Here is a 25,152-nt window from a genome sequence, read left to right as displayed (position 1 = left end):
ATCCCATGCCTAGAACTGAAAATCTCGTCGCAAGAACAGTAAAGCTACCTGCGGGATTGGGTCGTCGCACAGCTGGATCTGTATCGCTGGGTATGGTAGCTGCGATTTTTCAGATGCCGGTAAAAGCATCGGCCACTACCGTCGATTTCGACGCCGGGAACAGAAAAGAAAAACTCATCGACCGATTTCGTCGATCTCGTTCCGCCGAGTCCATCTGCAAATAGCCGCCGAGTTCTCGTCGCAACCTACACTTTGGGTTGCTGCGGGTTTGGTGTGTCGCATAGCTAAATTTACATTGTGAGAATTTCCCTGCGACCTTCAGATGGTAGGGAAAAAATTTTCCCGGGGCTGCAAAAACCCATTTATGGCGTGGACGACTTCGCCCCCAATTACAAATTCACAATGTTTTTCGGTGCAATAGGGGAAATATCTTCCGGCGGATTAGACGACAGAAATACAAAATTACCAACTGGTGCAGTGCTTCTGGGCAGTAAAATTGGGGGTTGGTGCCCAAAATTGGGGGTTGGTGCCCAATTTTTTCCCTAGCAAATTGGTCCCATATATTTAGACACACTCCAATCGACCCTGAATTTTCTCAAGTTTCAGCACTCTCCAAGTTGTCTCCATAAATTTTCAAGGTTTGACACTTAACAATTTCTGTAGTTCCCTTTTTCTCACTTCTATATCTCCATTGGATTTGTACATGATAGGATTTTCACATAATCTATATCTTATTAATTTGGTCTAGCAAATTATATATATAAACCAATCATGTTGGACTGCAAATTTCGTCTAGCAAATTTGGTCCAGCAAGAATTATATATATATAATTCTATATAATTCTTGCTGGACTGCATGGTTGTTATATATATATATATATATATATATATATATAAACCAATCATATATTGGATGCATATATCAGCATTCTACTAATTATTACCATTCTACCAATGATAGATAGAGCCTGATGCCATTGAAGACTTTACATAGTACTATATATAAACTGAATGAACCATGTACATGCTATATAAACCATGGATTTGCCAAATTCATTCACGTTCATTCACTAATTTAGAACTACCACAATGCTAAATACTTTAAGTTTCAACATGCCAGTAGTACTCAAATTCCCTACACGTACATACATGCTAAGAGGAATCTTTAGGAACTAGGAGTTGTTGGGGTCTTGGCTAGAGCACAACCAAATCAGCACTGCCCTTGGAAGGTGAATTGACCTGTTGCAATGGCATAAAGTTAGACCATAGCATACATTCATGCATAACCATTTTAGGAAATAAGTTCTTCAAATCATAGCAAACCCATTAAAGTATTGTCCTAAAAAATTAATAGCTAACAATCAAACAACTTACCTCTCCAACAACCCTCTCCAACATGAGAATTAAGGATTTATGCCAAAAACTGTCTAGCTGAGTAAGATTTATTCTTTAGATTGAAATACTTTTTGCAACCAGATCAGGCCTACCCTCACACAAACCTCACACAACTTCCAGAGTATATAATTCATTAGTTCTAAGCAAAATACACACATTCATTGAAACTATCCCAGCTCTCTTTTGCATGTATTTTAATCATCAACTAGTATTAAGAGAACTTTCTGAAAATGGAAATACATTGATTTTTTGTCACAATCAGCAGTTATAACATGTTAATGATTACCTATCAGCAGTATTGATGAGTTAACTCATCAAGAAAAAGGAATTACCTATTTTTCGACGGCCCTCTCCAGCAAGAGCATACTTCCACGGCTGTGCTGAACAAAATCATTACTTTCAAGTCATCTCCCCATTACACCTTCATCAAAAGTGTACCAAAAGTGTACGTCAAAATACAAAATGAAATACTACTGACATTAGTGCGGCTAAGGATTTGCATTTAGAGTCTCTCTTTGAGACTCTAATTATGTTTCGAATTCAGACATTCGAATGTTTACACGTTGCTCATACTCTTCCATATGGTTCCTCATAGCCGCAAAACCACCTTCAATTTCGATAACTCGATTTTGGTAATACTCTGCATTTTTTCTATTCTGTTGATTTTCCTCGGCAAGGCGTTCATACTCCTCATTGGGCACTCCATTTTCTGTAGATTTCTCGGGCAGTACTGAGTGGCCCAGTCCTCTAGAATAACCAGACCTATGTCCTAAAACCTCCCTAAATATCACTGCCGCTGCTTCATCAGTGCGACACTCTACCTCTTTGGCATTCATCATTGATACCATTTTATTCTGAAAATGAATAACTTTCATCATTAGCATGTAACAACTTCTGATCAGCTTACCTTTTAAGTGTGGGATTTATTATGTTCTAACTTTCACCCCTTCATCCTCAATTAATGCCATGTTTACCAATTCAACTCACCAATTTCAATTATTATTATGCAATGTATAATATTCAGTCTTGTAAAAATGATACATGTAACCAAATTTTCAATACTTTATTTAGCATATAAGGGCGTTGATTTCTTAACCAAGACTTTGAGACGGTTGGACAATAGGTGTAGGCATACACTAAACAATACACAATAACACAAGTGCCAACTATTTATGCATAAACAAGGTAGTGCTCACATAATTCTCTTCTGTGGTTGGTGTGATGAATCTGCCCTTTTTAATCGACCAATGCGCATCTTTGTAAAAATCTATCAGGTTCCTGTCCTTCTACATATTCATAGATAGGCAAAAAAAATCTGATTGTCACATCCCATTTCATACAATATGCTCATTTCCTTAACAAAAAAAATCTGGATATGTAAACAATGCCAATACCTTCCTTTCCATTAGTACAACAAACGACGTCCTTCCACTTGTGTGGTTCACCTTTTGTTTATGCCTATTTTCTTTATTTTGACTAGACATTTTCTGCCAAAAAAACACATTTTCAGAGTGTAAATTGTTCATCATTTCTCTGTTTTAACTGTCTTATACAAAATATTTTTTTTTAAACTTAGCATAAAATAGCTGAAAAATCATAAAGGCATCTATCCCAAATGCTCTTCCATTAGAAGGCATTGTTATCATGAGGGATGAGGGCATTATGGCAGGGGCCCAAAGAAGTTCATCTTCACCTCTTCTTCCCAATCCAGTGGAATACAACCCAGTAAAGAATGTAGTGAAGGCATCTATCCTTCTAACATTTTCCATTGTATCAAAGGAAGACAAAACAAAATTGGAAAAATAAAGGAAACTAATCATGTGTCCATAGGGCAAACAATCAACTGGAACTGATTACCTGATTTAAGACATCATAATTGTAGACTTCTTGAAGGAAGAATTTCTACAAATCTTTGAACACTCAAATAAGAGCCTTAAGAGGAAGCAGTACCTGATTTTGGTCTTCTAAATTATAGTAGTTTTTATTTCTAGAGTCAAATTTTTTATAAACAAAGTTTATCCAGAAAACATCAAGCTTGCAACCAAGATAAATTAGTATACAGGAGAGAATCATGTCGGGGAAAAAAAAAATTTGGGCAGATATACAACATCCATTGCCATAGCTCTATGTGGACATCATCTTATCCTAAAGCAGGTGTTCCCATTTGTTAAATTAAAAGACTTTTTACTGCTTGACATATGAATCCTACAATAACTAAATTAATAATGCTTACCTTGAATTCATCACTCACCCACCGTCTACATAACCATTCCCAAACAGGTTGTTCTACCCACGAACGTCCATTAACTACTGCCTCCTCATGTGTTTCATATGACAAGTATTTTCGGTGCAGCGTGTAATGAAACGCATTGTATGCACGAGATAGCTGAGTTGTGACTGTCCGACGATGATTTTGCTTGGTCCAGTCGAACACAAAGTCAGCCTACGAATGTCATTGTGTTAAAAGCCCGTGTACCATATTTAAATTTACTAATATTGTTTTAAAAATCCATTACAAAGCCTGTTAAAGGTAACTTTGAGTTAAAAATCCATTACACATACAAAAGAGGATTTTAGTTAAAAACCCATTACAGATACAACATGCAAATTTGTTGATATAAACCTGAATACTAGAGATATTTAGATAATCTCCAATAAAAGTTCAACACTGCAGTTCATTTAATTATTGAAGATAAAAAATCATACTCGAACACGATCAATAAGTTCATCTTTATCCTTGACATCGACGACACTCCAACTAACATGCCTCATTTCTGCATAGTGTTTGACGATCCACGTCACTCTCGTTGTGTAAACTGTTGTGTTGTTGCATGATGGGCCTATCTTGCCATCTTTGATCTCTAATGGTATCTTCCCATACTTTTGCAACCTCTCAAATTCCGTCCCTTTGGCTACACCTCTACCACGTTTTCTAATGCTGGGTACTATATCAATAGCAAAAATTTTCAGTCAATGCAGTACATTAATCACATTTCTTTCATATTTATGTTTTTTTATCAAAATGTTAAAAAGCTGTAGGAAAGCAGTGTACTTACCCTCAGATACTGTGTTCACCTCTGCAGAAGTTGTCTCAAAAAATGTTTCACATACAACATCTGGAGGTTGAGTGGAGTCATCAGATTCCACCTCCCTTTCATCTCTCAAAGTCCAGCATGCAGCTTCTGATTCTAGGTGTTGTCCGATAGGAGGCAACACTCGTGGCCCTAGTCCAGCTCGTCCTCTGCCTCTCCCTCTTTTTGACTGAACCATTTCAATAACAGACCAATCTCCAAACAGTTTCCCCTAGCAAGAAAGTTAAACTCAGAAATCCCTACTACTGCTTATGGAGACCTACAAAAGGATTGTGCTGGAAAGAGACCTACCAATTGTTCTCCCTTGAAAGAGGAAGCTTGACTTCTCAATGCCTTTGCTAAGTATAACAGAGTGGGAAAAGCCAAAGAAAACTAGCTTTAGTTAAGTCCCAGGAAAACGTGTGGCTTCAGCAATGTGTTTCTAGCTCTATTGAACTACGTACGTATAGTGTGATAGATATTTTCATATTTCTGTCCTTGGTAATGACAATTTGGTTTGGCGCTTATATTTTTTTCTTCTCCCGCGCAGGTACAGCTTCTGTCTGGCAAAACCCATGCCTTTGGGGTGATGGTGGGAAAGTGCAGATCAGATTTGACTCCCTGAAACTCAGGCCATCAACATCAACCATGAGTTGTACCCGTGCCAAGAGATTATATTTGGATGTCTGAATATTACTATATTGGTGTCATATATAGTATTTAGTGGGCACATATTAAGCTGAAAACGTTGAAATTCTTCATTATTGTCTTTGATCAGATTTTTCATTGATTTTTTCCCATAGCCTTGTTCAGCTACAAGTGGCACATATGTATACCAATATATGCCAGGTGTTTTTTATCTAGACATTAGACCATTAAATGCAATATATGCCAGGTGTTCCCATACGCTCAAAACTATTACTCATATTTTCCTGTGTATTTTGTGGACAACATGAATTAATGAAGACCATCTTCAATGGTTTAGTCAAAGTTAAAAGACAATTTTGATGAATGTAAGATGAAATTTTTTTATAGAATTGTTATTTTTTCATTATATAACAATAAAATAAAGTAAAATGAATTTGACTTTGGTTATAAAACTCATCACTCCACATTGGTGTGCACTATTTATTCATTATATAGTAATGAGTAATTAATAATTTAATTAAATAAATAATTTTTTGTATAAATTAATTTATTTTATTTTTTCATATCTTACTATTCTACCTATTATGTTTATGAGTAATCATATTAGCAAACAATGATTACCATTCAACATGTGCATAATCAAGTTATGCATTAGTGTGGGAACCTAATTAACAAAAATAGAACCAAAAAAATAGAAAAAACCTCACTCACTTGCAGCACACTTGGCAATTTTTTTTTATGAATAAACCTCACTCAATTTATTGCATAAGAGAGGAACAGCAAGTGTGCTGCCAAGTACGTTGGGAGTATACATAGAAGAGCACCTAGTTAAGGGAAAAGAGAACAAGGATATAGAAAATTACAAATGAAGAAAAGCTAGTTTAGTTGTGGATGCTGTTGTATTATCCTGTAGTCTTTGAAGTTGCAGGCCCCTTTTTATTCTATACACACTAGTGCCATCCTCAATATGAATGCACACTACTATTGGATGCATATAAAAAATGGATGCATTTTGGATTTTTATTCACAGAATTCAAGTAATTAATCTACTCCATAGCATTAATAAATTAATGTGGCATTAATAATACAAATATACACATCAAAATAGGCAAGCAAACCCTGTTGTGGCATTAATAAATTAATGTGGCATGAACAAGTGCTCGACAGAATCACTCCTTTAATCCCACCACATATACAAAATGAATTCCACAAAAAGTAAACATCGCCAATATTACTAAGTGGCCACCGAAACAAGCAACAGGGTTGTTATTGATGTCGTTTATCGTTGAGCTTCTGTTAAAGGCCTTCACGTCATCTGCTACATCATTGGGGCTGAATTGAATGCAGACTATCTGCACTTTGGCTTGATGTCAATTAATCTAACAACTTTCTAGCTCTACTCTGAAACACATTAAGCAAAATATTAAGCAAAATAGTTTAATTAATAGCTACTGGAACACATATATAATTAATAGCTACTGGAACACATTTTTATAATTAATATGTGTTCTAGTCAAGTATAATTAATAGCTACAGGAACACAAAATGCATTGATACTTTGCTTATATCAACAAATGTCAATGGGGCTAATTATTAGATCAATCCTAGTTAGAGTTTTAGTCAAATACTGAAAAATGAATCACCATATGCCCATGCATCAGCAACACCCAAAAACTGAAATTAAGAATAACTTGGAGGTCTGCAACCACATTTGCACATCCTCTTGTCCTTCTAAACATTCTAACAAACCAACCATATTAAATTACAATGCAATAAAAGAAGGAATGAAGTCATGAGAGTCTATTTGAGATGCCACAGATATACCCAAATTGTGTTACTAAAAAACTTAAGTAAAAGAAATTATTCATACTGCTATCACACACTGGTAGAAAATTGTAGGAAAATAACTTGGATCAATAAGAAGTTTTACCTCTGCAGAAATACTATAGAAGCATGCATAAATATAATGGTAGCTTTTTAACACTCTGGTATTTTTTTCAGATCTCTAAAACTCAAATATGCATCAACAGCCTAACGTTTCAAATAACCTAAGGGTATTTACACTAACCTATGCAATCCCCAAAAGTCACAAAGGCTTTAACACGTAAGGGTAATACCAGTTGCCCATAAATGCACGAGTGCACCAAGAAACATTGTGTGGTATCTCAGTTGTAAGCATCTAGACATAAATCATATTATACTTGCATTAATCACAAAAGATTAAACCTTGTACATCATGAAGGAGCCAAGAGATATACCAGTTGTCCTCGATATCTATTTCGAACATCACAGCTAGCCTCATGCCATCAGCAAGTTAATTTTCAGATTCTGCAAATTACATAGTCCAGATTTATTGGTGTCAGCTACTGCATATTTGCACAAAAAATGAGATGCAAAATTATTTGGTTAACTAAGAAATTAAAGAGGTTCATCTATAAAGAAACAGTAGCATGTTAATTCAATGTGTTAAATTGTAAAATAATAACAACAGTTCTAGCATCAATGCACACCATCGTCAGACAAACTCCCACTGTCCGACAGAAGGTCTTCACTGCTATGGGTTTGGTTATCATCATTTTCATCCTCTTCATCATCAATGAACTCTTCATCATCAGGAAGGGGTATTGCATCTTGTAATGGTGTCAAGTCAGGAACATGGCTTGGTTCTACGTCAGATCTATGCAAGGGATTCTGTGTATCATTTTCAATATTTACGGGTACAACTTCTACGTAAGAGGGGTCGTTCTCTTGGAAAGCAGGAAAATTGGAATTTTCCTCCTCATCCTCATCATCATTGACCAATGGTATAATTGGAACATCATACATGTTTCTGTTGTTCACCTTTTGCACGACGGACCAATTACCACCCAGGCTAGTGTCTTTAAGGTAAAACACTTGGGAGGCTTGACAAGCAAGGGCGAATGGCTCATCCTTATACCATTTGCGAGAAGTGTTGACACTAATTAGGTGGTCCCCAACACGTATTCCTCTCCTCCTATCATTGCTATCAAACCAGTCACATCTAAACAAATATACATGACGCCAACCCATGTAACGTAATTGCAATATGTCGATCAATACACCATAGAAATCAATAGGCTTTGATAGGTGTTCCCCTTTAACAACCACTCCACTATTCTGGGTTTTGCGATATTGTCCACGCAACACAGTGTGAAATCTGATGCCATTCATTATGCAAGCAGAATATGAAACAACCCATGGATCTGGTCCACAAGCGAGTGCATATATGGATTCAGAGATGTCATCAGGATTTGCTGAACGTAGTTCTTGAATCTATAGATAATGGTGTGCAAAATGTTAGACATACTCTAGAAAGAAATTGAGAAAAAGCAATGTGAGAGTTGATTTTAGAGTTAACCTACACATGTACGAAACCAACTTGGAAAGTCAATTTCATGTCTACGCTCTATATCATCGGAGGAAATTTCTTTCACTTTTGTATAGTGCTCACTGCAGAAATACATAGTTACCATTTAAGTTGGGCCATGAATTATCAGTTCAAATATATATATATAAGGTAGAAGTACATGGAAACAATCAAATACTTACTCTAGGTACTGACCAATCTCTGGACAATTATTAAGCACGTACCACCTTGCCTTTGCAAGGAGAGTCTGATCCAATCGATTGGAGGTAGGCGAACCCAAAGGACGTACCTTTTGTGAGAAAATAGGCAAATTGTCAGCTTCTGCACCCTTATCTATATCTCTATTTCGTTCCTCCCGGTTATATATGGTCTCAATATCATGGATGTACAAGGAGCAAAAAGTCAAGCATTCAACATGCACATATGCTTGAGCAATTGAACCTTCCGGACGAGCCTTATTTCTGACATAACGCTTGAATTTTCCCAAATATCTCTCAAAAGGATACATCCACCTATATTGAACTGGCCCTGCAAGGTAAGCCTCGCGGGGTAAATGAATGGCGAGGTGTACCATGATATCAAAGAAAGCAGGTGGGAAAATCATCTCAAGCTTGCAGAGGATAACTGCAATGTCGGATTGTAGTCGCTTCAATATTTCTAATGTCAACGTCCGTGCGCACAAAGCCTTGAAAAATGAACTAAACTCAGTCAATGCAAGTCGTATATCAGATCGTAAAAACCCACTAATTGCAACTGGAAGTAATCTTTGCATGAACCATCAGCAACTGAAACACATCTAGAGATATTTGAGGCAAAACCATCTGGAAATTTAACAGATGCAAGCCATTCACAAAAACGTCTCCTCTCTGGTAAATCTAGCGTGTAGGAGCCAAGCATCATTTGGTACCCATTCGATGAAGGTTGTAAATGTAATTCCTTCCTTAACCCAAGCTCCATCAAGTCCCTACGTGCATTAGCAGTGTCTTTGGTTTTTCCTTCAATACCCATCAATGTTCCTAGGACATTGTCGCAAATGTTTTTTTCAATGTGCATGACATCAAGATTATGTCTTAACGACAACATTGACCAATAAGGTAAATTGAAGAATATACTTTTTTTAGTCCAGTTCAATTCATCTGGTCTGCATTTTCTCTTTCGAGAGCCTTTGCCAAATTCTACATTACAAACATTCTCTAGTTGATGAAGTAGATCATGTCCCATTCGCTCTGGAGGTGGCAAGCGATGATCATCGCTTCCATTGAATGCTGTTTTTTTCTTTCTCCAAGTGTGGGTTGATGGCAAGAAGCGACGATGACCCATATAAGAATGTTTTCTCCCATGTTTCAGCCACATGGAATCTGTATCTTCATTGCATAATGGGCAAGCCATCTTTCCTTTTGTACTCCACCCCGAAAGATTGGCATATGCGGGAAAATCATTAATAGTCCACAATAGTGCAGCATGTAACTGAAAATTTTCAGACTTTGATGCGTCATAGGTATCTATGCCATTCTCCCATAAATCTTTTAATTCATTCACTAAAGGTTGTAAATAAACGTCGATGTCGTTTCCTGGTGCTTTGGGACCAGGAATGAGCAATGAGAGCATTAAGTACGGATCTTTCATGCATAACCAAGGGGGCAAGTTGTATGGCACGAGGATCACAGGCCATATGCTATAAGGTTTACTGTTATTATTGAACGGGTTGAACCCATCACTAGCTAGCCCCAATCTGACATTGCGAGCATCTTCTGCAAACCAACTGTGGTCTTTATCAAATTGTCTCCACATTTTAGAATCAGCAGGATGTCTTAAAGTACTATGGTCATCAACTCGTTGTTCTCTATGCCATTTCATGGATTTTGCTATATTCTTTGACATAAATAGTCTTTGTAACCGAGGAGTCAGAGGAAAGTATCGTAATACCTTTTGGGGAATCTTTCCCTTTTTCCCTCTGCTTGACACCCACCTCGACTCCTTGCATTTAGAACAAGAATCTTTGTCGGCATCGTCATTCCAAAATAGCATGCAGTCATTTGGGCAGGCGTCTATTTTTACATAACTAAAACCCAACCCATGCTCTAAGCGTCGGGCCTCGTGGTATGAGTTAGGCAACTGAATATCTGGAAAAGCTGCTTTTAACAAGTCTAAAACCATGTTAAATGACTTGATAGTCCACCCACCAATTGTTTTTATATGAAGCAGCTTAACTATAAATGAAAGTTTAGAGAACTTTGCACAATCAGGATAAAGTGGAAGTCTCACATCCTCTAACAATTTCTGGAAATTTCTCGATTGCCTCTCACTCATGTTGGGCTCTGAAGTAGTACCATGTTCCCCGAAATCATGGTCCATGAATGCTCCAGCCCGAATGTCCTCTATCATCTCATCCATATCATCAACAACATTCTGACTTTGATTATTAGATTCGTCATCATCATCTGACGAATTAGCATTCCAACTTTCACCCTCCCCATGAAAAATCCAATGTGTATAACTTGGGTCAATACCTATCGTGAATAGATGATCTTCGACTTCATTTATTGGTAGGAAGATGTTATTACAACATCTCTTGCATGGACACCTGAAGGTAGTGCTTCCAGGTGCATGGGCTTTTGCCATTGTGAGGAGTTGATTAATCCCAGCACCATATTCCCGTGATGTAAACCTGTTTGGCACGTGCATCCAATTCTTGTCCATTGGCCTGAATTGATATGAGGATATTTCTTCACTTTTACCACATGAACAGTGAACTAAGGCCACTTCAATAAAGAATATTTAATTAATGATTCATAATAAGGAAATTGTGTTGTACACTCTTGATAAAACTACATAAACGTCACATAATTGCATATCTTAACGGACAAAGATTACATATAAAGATAGTGAGTTAGTAAGTGTACAGAATTTAGCATGTGATTGGACCGATTTAGGCTTCATGCGTAAATGTTCAGATTTAAGAGATTGACATTAGAGCACTCTCATTGGCTCCGGCAAAGTTTTAGACAAAGTTTGGCTAATATGCCAATTTTTGCCTTATGCCTAATTGGTTGCAAACTTGGACTTCACATTAGATGAGTTATTTTACTCTCTATATTAATATGGGTAATAATTTTTTTTTAATATAGTTTTTAATAAATTATTTAATTATTTTGAAAATACTTTCTATTTTCATTACATAATTTCCAACAATCTCTATATCAAAATATATAAAATACATCTATCAACCTAAATTAACTTCACCAAATTAGTTAATGGTTTTTCTATAATAACCAGTACCAACACCAAAGTTTCTAGTCATGAATAAGTAAATTTATTAAATGAAATATACTTTGAAAAAATCTATTGCTACCAAACCTCACAAATTTTTCTATCTTGTGTTATGCATAAAGTCAGTTACGATGTTTTAAGAAAAAAATGATTACCTTTAAGATGCAGGGAATTGTTCTGTATTTTTGTGAGAAAATACAGTAGGTTTAGGTACTAAATGCGTGCAGTGGCATAATATAGGTTATCTATTATTTCAAAGCATAATGATTACTTGGAAAATAAGAAGTAGCAAATAATAGAATCTGGGAGTTATCAAATATATTAAATTTGCATGCAAATCCAATGTTTTAGACCCATAGCTACACGTATGCTAGATATGTTGGACACTTGACAAAAGGATAGACTCTATGGGAATTTATTCAAACAACTGGCATGCGTGAAATCCAAGAACAAATTAATGACTCCATTCAAGTATTCAAAGCTTATACATGATGAGCTACTCAGTAAGAAATATCCTGCTGAAACAAACAAAATGTAATGATAATTTATTGGAATATAATACAATAAACAATATGCAAGCAAGCCAAGCAAACAAGTCATGACAGAGATTATCATATATGACAGGATACACGAATTCAAGTAACCCAGAAAAGATGAGACCCATCGAAATACAAACAAAATTAAGATTTTTATTCTCTTGCAGTGGCTAAGAATTCGTTATGCTAAAATCCAGAAATTAGAGTTATAATTGTTGCGTACCTTTCACGATGCTTTCACCCAGGACCAACAGCAGTACTCAAAGACCAATTAATTTATTAAGGCCTATTAATAGTTAGAGGGAATGCAAACTCGATGCAGTTAGATTGACACAAAACGACACCATGAATGGAGTGGAAGGGCAGCTACCAAAAGCACGATACAACCAAGTTGTAAGCAACGACGTTGATGGGCAATCCAGTACTGAGTTCCACCATGGTTTGATGAGAAGAGGGGTTTAATGGATACCCATAATCAACTTGATTGATGGCATCGTGAAAGGCATTACAATGGGATAAAGAAGGAGAACATAAATCAATGATCAAACCTTTCACAATCTGGGTCAACGCACGAAAGGAGCTTCTCACCAATGATGGAATTGCAAGTTGGGAAATAGACTCTGGGTTTAATTGGGAAAACCAGAAAAGTTGGGGGAACTCGAAATAAACGGAACTCCAAGAAAAGTTAAATTTTTCTTTCGGCGATAATATTGGTCCCAATAGGAATAAACATCGTCGGTATAGAGGGACATAGTTCTTACGACGGATTACCATCGCCGTTTGTCAGAACATGAAATATATTATTTTTTGCGGCAAAATTAGATGGCGAGAAAAGGCCAAAAAGCGACGCAATAAAAGAAGATACTATTTCTTACACTTCACAGTGTAAGAAACAGGCATGCCTGGCTGCTTTTGCGACATGTATGGTGCTTGACTTCAACTTCGCCGCAAGAAATCATTTATTGCAGTGATTTTTTGTTCGACGGAAGGAAAATCGACGCAAAAACTAACATTTTTTGTAGTGTGTGCATGATCAATTGTCCAAGTCAACTGATATCAAATTTTCTTCCGTCTTGTTTACGTCTTCTAGGTTGAAATTAACATCAACTCATGATCAAGCAGCTGGCCTGATTCCCACTAATGGTGATGTTTGTTAATTAATTGTTTGGTAGTTTGGAAAGCAAGGGAGCCTCTTTCCTATATATCTCTAGCTAGCTTGTTAGTACTGCCAGCTCTGACTCTTCTCGTTATTTTCCAAGTGATCTCTAAATTACTAGCAAACATTTCTTTAAACAAGTTTTTTTTTTTTTTTTCCAAGTGTCCAATGGTTCCCCTAAGCACTCATAGAGCCTCATCATTAGTACCACCATCTTCTTCCACTTCTCCAAGACCTCGATGTGTACATGATGTTTTCCTCAATTTCTATGGCAAAGACAACCGTAAGAGTTTTACAAACCATTTATACACCGCTTTAGAAAAGAAAGCCATTATCGCCTTTAAAGACGATGAGAAACTTGAGCGACGAAAGTATATTTCTCAAGAGCTCTTGAAAGCAATACGTGAATCCATGTACGCCATCCCCATTATCTCAAAAAACTATGCTTCCTCAAGATGGTGCTTGATTGAACTTGCCTTAATTGTCGAATGCATGAGAGAGACGGGTTTGACAGTTTTGCCTGTTTTCTACCATGTTGATCCCTCTGAGGTATGAAACCAAACTGAGGCTTTTGCAGAAGCTTTTGCTAGGCATGAAGAAGACCCTAATATTGAGATGGAGAAGATGCAAACGTGGAGAGTTGCTTTGAAAAAAGTGGGCAACATATCCAGATGGCATTTTCATCTTTGGTAACATTTGTTCTTTTATTCTTATAGCGAGAGCATGCATGGGTATTGTGACACCCCGACTCCCACGTATAGGAACGCGATAATCGTGACGTCGGGATGATGACAACATGGGTCATGCATCCTAACAAAATGTGCCCAGGTGTGTGCAACATGCAAAAGTGCATAACAAAAGCCGCAGTGGATAATATAATAAGTCAACTAAGTACTAGAAATTTAAATACAAGTATCCAAAATAATTTACCTTTAAAAAAAGTTATACAGTCATCCCAAATATATTACAAAAGATAAATATGTAAAAGAGTAGGATAATAAATCTCGATACAAGAGAGCAATCCCAGATCGCTCTTCCAACAGAGCCAAAGCCTAAGCTCGTCATCCTCATCTGCATCAAAATCTACGACACCATAAAACTGTACCACAGGTAAGTAATAATCCAAACAACCCTCGAGATAAAAACGCATTAAAGCAACCAACTAACAAATCCCAAAATCTCATTTTTCCCAAAAACTAGTATTTTTCCAACACACACTAAAAAATCCCATTTTTAGCCGAAACGTAAAATCCAACATTTTCCCAGAAAATGATTTACACAAAACCCAACCATTTATCGGACACTATAGGTGGGAATCACAGGTGGGACTATACCACCATCCCTGCTTACTACCATCCTTACCGCGTGCACCGTAGGCGGTAATCACAGGCGGGACACAACCACCATCCCTGCTTACCACCATCCCTACGTCGTGCACCGTAGGCGGGAATTGCATGCGGGACTCTACCACCATCCCTGCTTACCACCATCCATGCAGTTCCTTTCCACACAATGAATACATATCAGAACACTGTAGGCGGGAATCACAGGCAGGACTCTACCACCATCCCTACCGCATGCACCGTAGGCGGGAATCACAGGCGGGACACAACCACCATCCCTACCGCGTGCACTATAGGCTGGAATCACAGGCGGGACTCTACCACCATCCCTGCTTACCACCATCCCTACAGTCTCTTTCCCTTTTCCTCAACCAGTCAATCCAAACATTTCAAACATACTCAAAATCATTTCTCACATGAAAACCCAATTTCAAATAAACACATGAACATGCATGCAATCATGTGAAAACCCAGTTTTCAGTTACAAACATGAACATGCGTGTAAATGAAATGAACACAACACGACAACAATAACCAACAACCAAAAATATCAACACAATTCAATCACACAAACAACTTTATTCTCCAATCCATCCAACCCCCATACTCCTCGAACTCAGTCCGGCAAAACCAATCAATAATTCAATACAGTGTAATGAGTTAGTGCAAAAATACATTTAAATCACAAGAGTTTTTTGGAAAATACTTATAGTGCTATATGGCAATTTCCGAAGGATTACGGAGGTACAAGAAGTGATAGTGCAGCTACGGAACAATGCCAAATGCACTATGGCCGTGGGTCTCAAAGACCCATTTTTGAACGGGTGCAAACGAAGACCCGAGATTGATAGGGTAGGGCCTAGGGATGTCGGTGAAGCTAGTGGTGGTGGTGGTTGGCCATGGGTGGCAGCGTAGAGGGTGTTCGAAGACCACAAAGCCCAAAACGGAAATGTTGATGAATGTGCTTCACCGGTGACGGATCGGAGGTGGGGTTGGGTCCAATGGGTTGCTATAAGGTCGATGATGAAGTGGTGAAGAAATGGTGGCCGGAGGTGGCGCGACGACGACGCTGGAGTGAAGAGAACGCCACGACTTGGTATGGTGCATGGGGGCTATTGGCGGCGAGTTAGAGGCTGAGATTGGTGGGATGGTGTCGCCGGCCTGTGGGGGAGGCAGTGGACTGGGCAGTGTTGGTCACCGGCGGCTCATGGTGGTGGGCTAGGGGAGAGGTGATCGACGGACGGGACAGAAGGAAGAGAGCGTCGCGCGCGGGAGAGCCAGGGGAGAAAGAAAAAAGAAAGAAAGGAAAAGAAGAAAAAAAAAAAGAAAAGAGAAAATGTAGGGAAAGAAATAAGGTCCAATCCTCACATCTTAGGTCATAAAAATGATCCAACGGAAACGATTTTAAAACAGCAAGTTAAATAAAATAATTTAAACGTAATGATAAAATGAAAATAAAATAATTAAATCCAATAGTAAATTAATTAAATATGAAAAGAATTTAAATGCATAACAATAAATAATTATAAGAAAACACTTCAAAATAATTTTTACAAAATTAAAATCATAAAAATAAACTCACTAAAAATCCAACCAATCTTAAAACAAGAGAATAAATTTTTTGAATAAATAAAAATAATCTTTCAGTAAAAATACACTAAAATACGGGGTGTTACAAGTATGTTGGAGATTCTCAAATTTGTACCCCCATAAAATATGATTCTGGCTGGTTGTACCAATCAAATTTAATTTGATCCATATAAATACACATGATAGACTCGTGTTGATCAGTTAGCGATCCAGCTCATGTGGCAAAAATTATAAATTCTTGATGTGAAATCTAATCTCTTTAATTAAACAAATTTAACATTTGATCTTTATGATCTATTAATTTTTTGTTAGAGAAGTGCTACTGCCACGATTAGGTTTAGATACAAAAAACATTTCATCTGAATCTCATCTTATCTCATCTAGATCATTACAAATTTCTTAAATTTTTATATAAAATATAATACACAATTTAACTTTTCAAATCTCTAAAGAATAATAATATTAGAAAATAACATTCTAGTAATATTTTATTCAACTTTCAACTTTCATCTCAATTCATCTCATTTCAACTCACTATCCAAACCTCCTGTAAGAGATTCCACAAAAATAAATTTATGAATTAATATAACTTTACGTGGCATGCAGATTTGTACGTCAGATTGAATATTTGATGATCTATTTAATGTTTCGAAGCAAGATCTGCTTGGCTGCCATTGGTTGTGGATGACCATGAATTTAGGGAAACGATGAGGGAGATCTGCCTACCCATTCAACTGATGCTTGCCCCTAAAATTAATCATTTCAACTTCGACCATTGGCCATTTAGCTATTGCCATCACCCAATTTTCCCTCTTTGTTGGATTTTTTTAAAATATGTATTTTTGTCTGACTATTAATTGTATCATCACTCATGGTTCCTCCTTTCTAGGGACTGACTACCTTCTTAATTTGCATCCATATCTATTCCTCTAAAAGTCAGCATGCATTCTATGGCTCCCCTTCATCCTCAGAGCTACAACTTCCTTCCTCTAGCTTTACTATATGAATCAGTTACTTTTAACTACATATCATTACATTGCTCCCTAAGCCAATTCCCTTGTACTTTACTATCAATTATATGAAACTACATCATGCTGCCTTGTCCCTTTGGATTTGGCATCAACAGCAACTCCCAGATCATCAATGTACCAAGAAACCCTGATTCCTTATCAAAACCTACAATTCTCCTATGGATTCTAATTTAGAAACAACACCCAAACTCTCCTAATTCTCACCAAAAAACAATGGAAATGTAAGGGTCAAAAGTTAAACATTACTAGGGTGCTATAATATTGTAGATATGAGAACAGTACTCTAATTTTATTGATAACCCTTATTTATGGTAGAGTAATACCTTATACAAAGGGAGCATGGAGGTTACAACCAAAATGCCAAAACCATGCTCCTTATAATATGCTATATTGCACATTAATACATTATCATACATTTGGTTCTTGAAAGGCTATCACTATCTTGTAATAATTAATTATCTTATCATTTTTCCGAGGTATGAATCAACAATTGTCCAAGAAATCATTAAAAGGATACTACAAGGATTGAGTTGTAACTTTTCAACTCTTTCCAAGGACCTTGTTGGAATAGAATCTCGTGTGGATGAACTGATGAACGTGCTTGGTATTGGATTGGATGATGTTCGCTTTATAGGAATTCATGGTATGGTTGGAGTGGGTAAGACAACTTTGGCGGAAGTCATTTATGATAGAATATCTTACCAATTGGAAGCTAGCAGCTTTATTGCCTGTATTAGAGAAGAAACTAGAAATCGTGGTTTAGTTTATTTACAAAAACAACTTATTTCTAAGATCTTCATGGAAAGAGCAATAAATATATGGGAGGATCGTGAGGGAATGAATATGATACGGAATAGACTATTTTATAAAAAAGTATTTTTAGTCCTTGATGATGAGGACAGAGATGAACATCTAACAACATTAGCAGGGAGCCATGATTGGTTTGGTCTAGGGAGTAAAATCATTTTAACAAGCAGAGATAACCATTTATTGAAAAGACATGGAGTGAATGATATCTATAAGGTTACTGAGTTGAATAATGATGAAGCATTGCAGCTCTTTAGTTTGGCAGCTTTCAAGAAACCCTATCTTGAAGAAAATTATGTGGATTTATCCAAAGGCTTTGTGATATATGCTCAAGGCCTTCCTTTAGCTCTCAAAGTTTTAGGGTCCTCCTTGTTTGGTAGAGGAACAAATGCATGGAAAGGTGCTTGGGATCAACTGAAAGCAAATCCTAATAAAGGAATTTTAGATATACTCCAAGTAGGTTTTGATGGATTGGAGGATTTGCAAAAGAAACTGTTTTTAGATATTGCTTGTTTTTTCAATGGAGAGGTTTTATATAACATTTTAATGGATATATTGCTTTTTGGTTACTATCCATACCTCAATATTGATATTCTCATGGAGAAATGTCTTATAACCATCTCATCTTAAGAGGTTGAGGATGCATGATTTGCTACAAAAAATGGGTGAAGAAATAATTTATAATGAATACCCCGAAGAGCCTGGCCGGTGTAGTAGATTGTGGCATTATAAGGATGTCCTTCATGTGTTGAAGAATAATACTGCGAGTGGATTAATCCATATATAAATCATGTATAGTGTATTTTCATTCTAATTCTTATGTTTTTTGCAAATACTTCTCACACAACTTTATTGTTCTTGGTTTTTAGGGAACTTACGTGATTGAAGGCATAGTGCTAAACTTACCTAATCAAAATTCGGAACGATTCAGTGTTAGAGCCTTCTCAAAGATGAAGAAATTAAGAATTCTTAAAATTCGCAACGCAAGTTTTGTCAATATGAGTTTTTCTAATCTTTGTGATAAGTTATTCAATCTGCATTGGCATAACGACCCTTTAAGATTCATGCCAACACATGGGTTATGGGTGCTAGAATGATCTGAATATCCTTCAAAATCCTTGTCAAACAGCTTTCAAGCAGGCAATCTTATTGAACTTAGATTTCCATACAGTCGCATCAAGCAACTGTGGAAGGGAATTAGTGTAAGGTGTTTTCTTCTTGTTCTTCTTTCTACTAATTGTAACACCCGGGCCAAGCAAGGAATTCGCGTCCGAAATTTTTATGACAAAGCCCACTTGAAATATGCAATTATTGTTGGAATAGACTACGAGCTCAAATTGTTTATATTATTTTTTATGGATATCGAATAATTTCTGGGATTTTGCCGAGTAGGTTTAAATCTTTAAATACGTTGGATTAGGTGAAGTTTTTATTGGACTAAAAATTAGTGGGACAAGTTATAAATATATATGTATATATATATTTAGAGGTTAATCGAGATCCAATTTTTTTTTTAAAGAATAAAGCCCCATCCAAAGCACAAGACGTGAAAATCCCTTTAGTCTCCATGCCATGCACGTCTCTCCTTCCTGCTTTCTCTAGGGTTTTATTTTTCTGTTTCCTATATATATATTCCAACGTTAACTTCATAGTTCACGCTCATTCCTCATGATTTTATCGTTCATCTTCAACCCTAGATTAAGTAGCCATCCCGTTGCTGCCATCTTCCTCGTCTGCCACCATGCACTACTTTTCGGCCACTCCACAAGCAAAAACGATCATAGAATCACCCAGTTGCGGCTCACCTAGCTTCCGCACAAAATCAACCTCCACAAGCCACGACCCACGCTGTCCCAGCATCACCGCAGCCCAGTCCTCACCCACTCAGTAGAAAAACACCATCCCCATGTGAAAACTGACGCCACCACCATAGTATGGTCGTGAACCCACGTCAGAAAACACCACCATGGAAGCTGCTGCTTTGCCAGTGCACCACCCATGGAGACGCTGCTTAACCATCATCGAGAGCCAAGAACAAACCAAAACTACACCGTAGCCTCCCACATAGTTGCACCCTCACGGCTTCCCTGTAGCCCACAGCCTCTGTTACATCCAACAGCCTCACCACCCCGAAGCCAAGCCAACCACGTCACTGATTCTCCGTCAGATCACCACCATTCTCAGCCCACACAAAATCGTAAGTACCTCTATTTCGGTGTTCAAAAATAGAGTATCTTTGTCTCAAATACCCATTGCCCTTAAGCCACTACACATGCAGCCGCATAAGACGCCGTTGACAGCAGAAGTCGTCGGAGGACATGCCTCCACCTTTGGACGCTGCCCCGAGTGACCCAGTCCGCCGCACGTGGCCTCAAGTTCCCCTGTAAGCTCACACCATTTCTGGTGGGTTCCTCTGTCTTCTCTCGGTCTCTCCCTCATTCCCTCACCGTGTGTCTCTCTCTCTCACTCACCTCTCCCTTTCTTTCTCTCGTGCTCAGCCAAGCTCGACGACACCTTCGTTGCACTCCAGTCGCACCACCGTAGCTCCTCCAACTGTAAGTCATTGCCGCTGCACTTTGTTTCTTTTGTTTTTCATGTTGCTGACTATATATATATATATATATGGGTAAGTCTGTAACCTAATAGAATAGGAGTAATAATTGTTATGCCCTCTGATCATGTTTTCAAATGATGAAGAATTTCGTAAGCTATTGCATAGTTGATCTAATAAATAAATAAATTTAGATTGTTACCTTCGAGATTACAAGTTTCATTATTGCGTTTTAAACCTTTAATAAGTATTTGTAAACTTTAAAATTTTCCATGTTTACATAAATGATTTTGATAAGTTGGTTTTTTTTAAGAGATTGATATTTTAACGGAATATTTATCTTGTAAATGTTGATGAGTTTTTGAAGTGATCGGCAAGTGCAAAATCTTATTTTGAATCATTTTAAAATAATATTTTTTATTTAAACAAAAGTATGATTATCTATTTATAATGACTTCGATATAGTTATGTTATTTTAGTTTTATAAATTATAGTCAGATCTCAATCGTAAATAAGTTAGAATTTAATGTTTTAGTCGGAGTTATTATGTTGGATATTGGTGCGTTTAGAAAGCAATGTTGGTATTTTAGGAATAATGAGAAATTTGGGTTTGAGGAATTAAAAATGGATTATTTTAGAAGTTTTAGGCTTGAATATTGAAATATGAGATTGATTGGAAATTTAGGGAAGTTTATGTGATTATCTTATAGGTGACAATTATTTTTTGTTCGACATTTCTGAGGAATTCCGAAAAAGCTAAGAAGTCCAGGTAAGTGGGGTTCCTATGCTAGACTTTGCATTAAAATAAAATGAGCTAAGGTTATTTTTTGGAAATATACATATTTGATTATGAAAAGAAATTTGAACTACCTCAATTATTTGTTCTGCATTACTTATGAGATTTTGTTTAAGAAAAAATTATTTTCTGTCATGACTGGTGTAGACATGGGCTTATTTTTGAGATTATGTTTCTGATTTTTGAAAAGAGAGCGAATATGAAATTTTGTGCATAAATTATGTTGTGGTATGATTTTGTTCTGTTCTGAAGATTTTCTGTACTCTGATATGATCTGATGTGATTTCTAAAAACCTATGGCATAACATTCTGTTTCTGTTCTATTTTGACCTCACCACATGTGTAAAAATGTGGTCTCTATTCAGGTTGGTACTAATTTGTCTATTTCTGGTGTACCCACTTTAGAAACAAAGTGATTTTCTGCGTGGTCTTTCTTATGTGCACACTCGGGGCTCCGAGAATAAATGAGGGGAAGATTCACATTTTGTTTCTGCTCGGTTAGCTACCGAGATTTGCACAAGCTTACCACGGGGGTTAAACATGGTATTTGTTCTGATATGATAAGATAAGATTTGATGGTTCAGTTTATGCTATACCAAAGGGATTTTGATCATGAATATTTTTGAACTTTTGCTCTAATATTTTTGATAACATGTTCTGACGTTGCATTTTGAAAACAATATTCTGCATTCTGGATTCTGAAGGAAAATATTTTATTCTGCATTCTGAACTCTGTAAATGCTCATGTTTACACACTAGTATATGTCCTCTGCTTACTGAGTTGTTGATAACTCATTCCTTATCTTCAAATATTTTTCAGATAATTTTAATGGTCCAGCTGGAGAACAACATTTGCAAATTTTAACAAGGTGTGATGATCATAGTAGAATAAGTGTTTGATTATTGAGAATTTTTTTATTATCCTTATGAAGGAACAGAGATTTTTGGGTTGAGTAAATGAATTGATATTTTTTGAAAGTTTCTGGATTTCATAGTTGTGTTATTGAAGTTGATATTAAGTATTAAGAGCTAACTCTCCGGACCTCAGGGATCGAGGCATTACACTAATGGTACTAAGCTCGTTAATGCTTTTTTTTTTGTACAATATTTATTGTTTTATAACAAAGTTTTGGGAGTTTGAAATGCTTTGATCTTAGCGGCTCTCAAAACTTGTTGGAGACACTAGATTTCACTGGAGTCCCAAGTCTTGAGACACTAGACCTTGAAGGTTATTTATCTAAGGTCCATAAATCTATTGGTGTTCTCAAACGGCTTAGACGAGTGAATCTACATGCTTGCAAACGCCTTAAAAGCTTTCCAAATGAGATTAGCTTGGAGTCTCTTGAACATTTTTATCTTTCTGATTGTTCAAGATTTGATAAGTTCCCAGACATTATGGGAAACATGACTTTATTTGGATGGTACTTCCATAAAGGAACTACTCCCGCCATTTAAGAGTTTATGCGGCCTTTCCATATTGTCTTTACATAACTGCAAAAAGCTCTCAATTTTTCCTTGCGTTATTTGTAGTTTGTCTTCTCTTAAAATTCTGGATGTATCTGATTGCCTAGTTCTTGGTAGAATTCAAGACATGAATGGTGAGCGGTATCTGGAACAATTGTATAAAGGTGGAACTGCTATCAAATTCACTAAGTTTTTCCCAGTGCTAGAGCTTGGCTCAAATGATGCTTGCTCTACGCAAGAAATGTTTATGACCATTGATGACTTTATTAGGGCCTTCTATATTGGTTTTGATGACAGAGTCTACTATATTAGAAGCTTGAATCATGAAGAAAGTAATTTGCAAACAAAGGCTGTGACGTTGTGAGTCTCTTTGATCTCTTCTTTTGTTTTTTGTTTTTTTTTTTAAATGAAACTTAATTTCACTGATAACAGAAGACATTACATCAAATCACTAATTACAGTGGATAGAATACATAATGGAATTTCTTCCAATGTATACTTGTCTTCTACAAAATCTAACCCAACTCGTGCCAAAATATGTGCTGCCATATTTGACTGTCTATTTATATGAATAATAGACTATGAACTGAGCATTGTTAGTACTCCTTTGGCATCTGCAATTAGTAGACCAACTAAACAGAAATTTGTTTTTGCCTTGTTTGTCATCGAAACAACTTGCATAGCATCCCCTCAAATACAACCTTGAAAATTGTAGCTAACAGAAAACCATAAGCTTCTACAGTAAAAGAATCACAGTTTATTGATATGGGAGCTTGTAATGTGCCAATTACCTACCCTTGGGAATCTATAGCAATCACTCGAATGCCAATCCTTTCTTCTGAAAATTTTGTAGCAGCAACCTAGTTTACTTTATAAACTCCCTCATTTGGTTTTTGCCATGATCTCTTCTTAAGAAGTTTTGTGGGAGTGGTTATTTAATATACTCCAATTAACATCTTTCTATTTTTGTTTTTACTTCACGTGCAGGAAAATAATTGTTTTAATCCCAAGTTAATGTGTGGCTCTTCCCTGGGAATTGAAATTCCGGAGTGGTTCAATATGAGAAGTTTTGGTTCTCATGTAACACTTCAAATCCATCCAAACTTAGATAATAATAGTAAGTGGAAGGGATATTTTCATTTTACTTTTTATGAAGTTGATGATGAGGTAGAGAATTCAGATCCAAGGATTTTCAAAGACAATCATCCTAATCAAGGCCAGTTTGTTGAGTTTGGTTATCATTTTGAGACTAATGAAGGTCCTCTAAAAGAACCCTTAGTCCTTCGTGCCCCCGAAGATCACCCTTTTGTGGGGCCATTTGGGTTTGGGCTTGTATCTACCAACCAAGTGGTTTTTGGAGCAGTCAAATAATTAGATGGATGGACCTACATTGGAGCATTAGTTAAAACAAGTAGTTCGAATGTGAAGGTGAAACAGTGCGGGGTGCGCCTTCTATATCAACATCCTCAATGTGAATTATATAATACCGTTATTCCTTATATTTGTTTAAAATTAGAAATTAGGCATCATCTTTGTTGTTGTTTGGAAATGGGTAGTCATATTGTTGTACCTTATCGTTTCTAAGGCATAGTAAGGAATTAAAATATGTGTGGTGGGACAATACTCCAGGCCAAGTTGTGTAAATGGATGCAATTCATATATATATTGAGGCTTTCATCAATTATTAATGCTAGCTATTGGACAAGACGTTTGAGAATGCAAAAGTGTGAGATTTGCAGTGCTCTATACCAACTATACATTAATTATGAGATACAACTCTTCCTTCAGGTTGTACAAAAGAGATCAGCTAAGCAATTCCAGATTTAATTCAAGTAAAATTTCCCTTGGGTTAACATCGACCGACCTTAGCAGTGTTCCTTTACATTTTTTCCACAAATTTCTAATATAACAATATCGACCGCCCTCCTTAATATATGTGTGTAAAATAGTTTATAATATATTTCTAATATTACGTACAAAAGCAAAGTTTTAAAATTTTATAAAAATCTACCATAATCATTTACAATTCATTAGGGTTTCTTTTATTTTTTTCCAACCCCTCTGATCTCAATCTTTTATCTATAAAACTGGTTTTTATTCTCTCCAA

General features: G+C 36.6%; 2 protein-coding genes across 2 annotated transcripts; one reads left to right on the top strand and one right to left on the bottom strand.

Annotated features, from left to right (window-relative positions):
* Positions 1-9,209: 9,209 nt before the first annotated feature.
* Positions 9,210-11,201, bottom strand: LOC118349903. The gene has a single exon (XM_035695854.1). The coding sequence runs from the start codon at positions 11,199-11,201 to the stop codon at positions 9,210-9,212; it is 1,992 nt and encodes a 663-aa protein (XP_035551747.1).
* Positions 11,202-13,631: 2,430 nt separating this feature from the next.
* On the top strand, positions 13,632-23,409 carry LOC118349902 (disease resistance protein RUN1-like). Its single transcript, XM_035695853.1, has 5 exons — positions 13,632-14,012; positions 17,983-18,762; positions 21,496-21,554; positions 22,709-23,002; positions 23,112-23,409. The coding sequence occupies exons 1-5, from the start codon at positions 13,632-13,634 to the stop codon at positions 23,407-23,409; spliced, it is 1,812 nt and encodes a 603-aa protein (XP_035551746.1).
* The last annotated feature ends 1,743 nt before the right edge of the window (positions 23,410-25,152 follow it).

This window comes from Juglans regia, chromosome 11 (genome assembly GCF_001411555.2).
Source record: "Juglans regia cultivar Chandler chromosome 11, Walnut 2.0, whole genome shotgun sequence".
In the NCBI taxonomy this organism is placed as follows: domain Eukaryota; kingdom Viridiplantae; phylum Streptophyta; class Magnoliopsida; order Fagales; family Juglandaceae; genus Juglans; species Juglans regia.
The sequence above is the reverse complement of the archived record's forward strand: the minus strand, read 5'-3'. Positions and strand labels throughout refer to the sequence as shown.

Coding starts and splice junctions, on each gene's coding strand:
- LOC118349903 (XM_035695854.1), bottom strand. CDS start 11,201: ATGGACAAGAATTGGATGCACGTGCCAAACAGGTTTACATCACGGGAA.
- LOC118349902 (XM_035695853.1), top strand. CDS start 13,632: ATGGTTCCCCTAAGCACTCATAGAGCCTCATCATTAGTACCACCATCT. Junction 18,763..21,495: donor CTTGTTTTTTCAATGGAGAG/GTTTTATATAAC, acceptor ATTATCTTATAG/GTGACAATTATTTTTTGTTC. Junction 21,555..22,708: donor GAAAAAGCTAAGAAGTCCAG/GTAAGTGGGGTT, acceptor TTTATAACAAAG/TTTTGGGAGTTTGAAATGCT.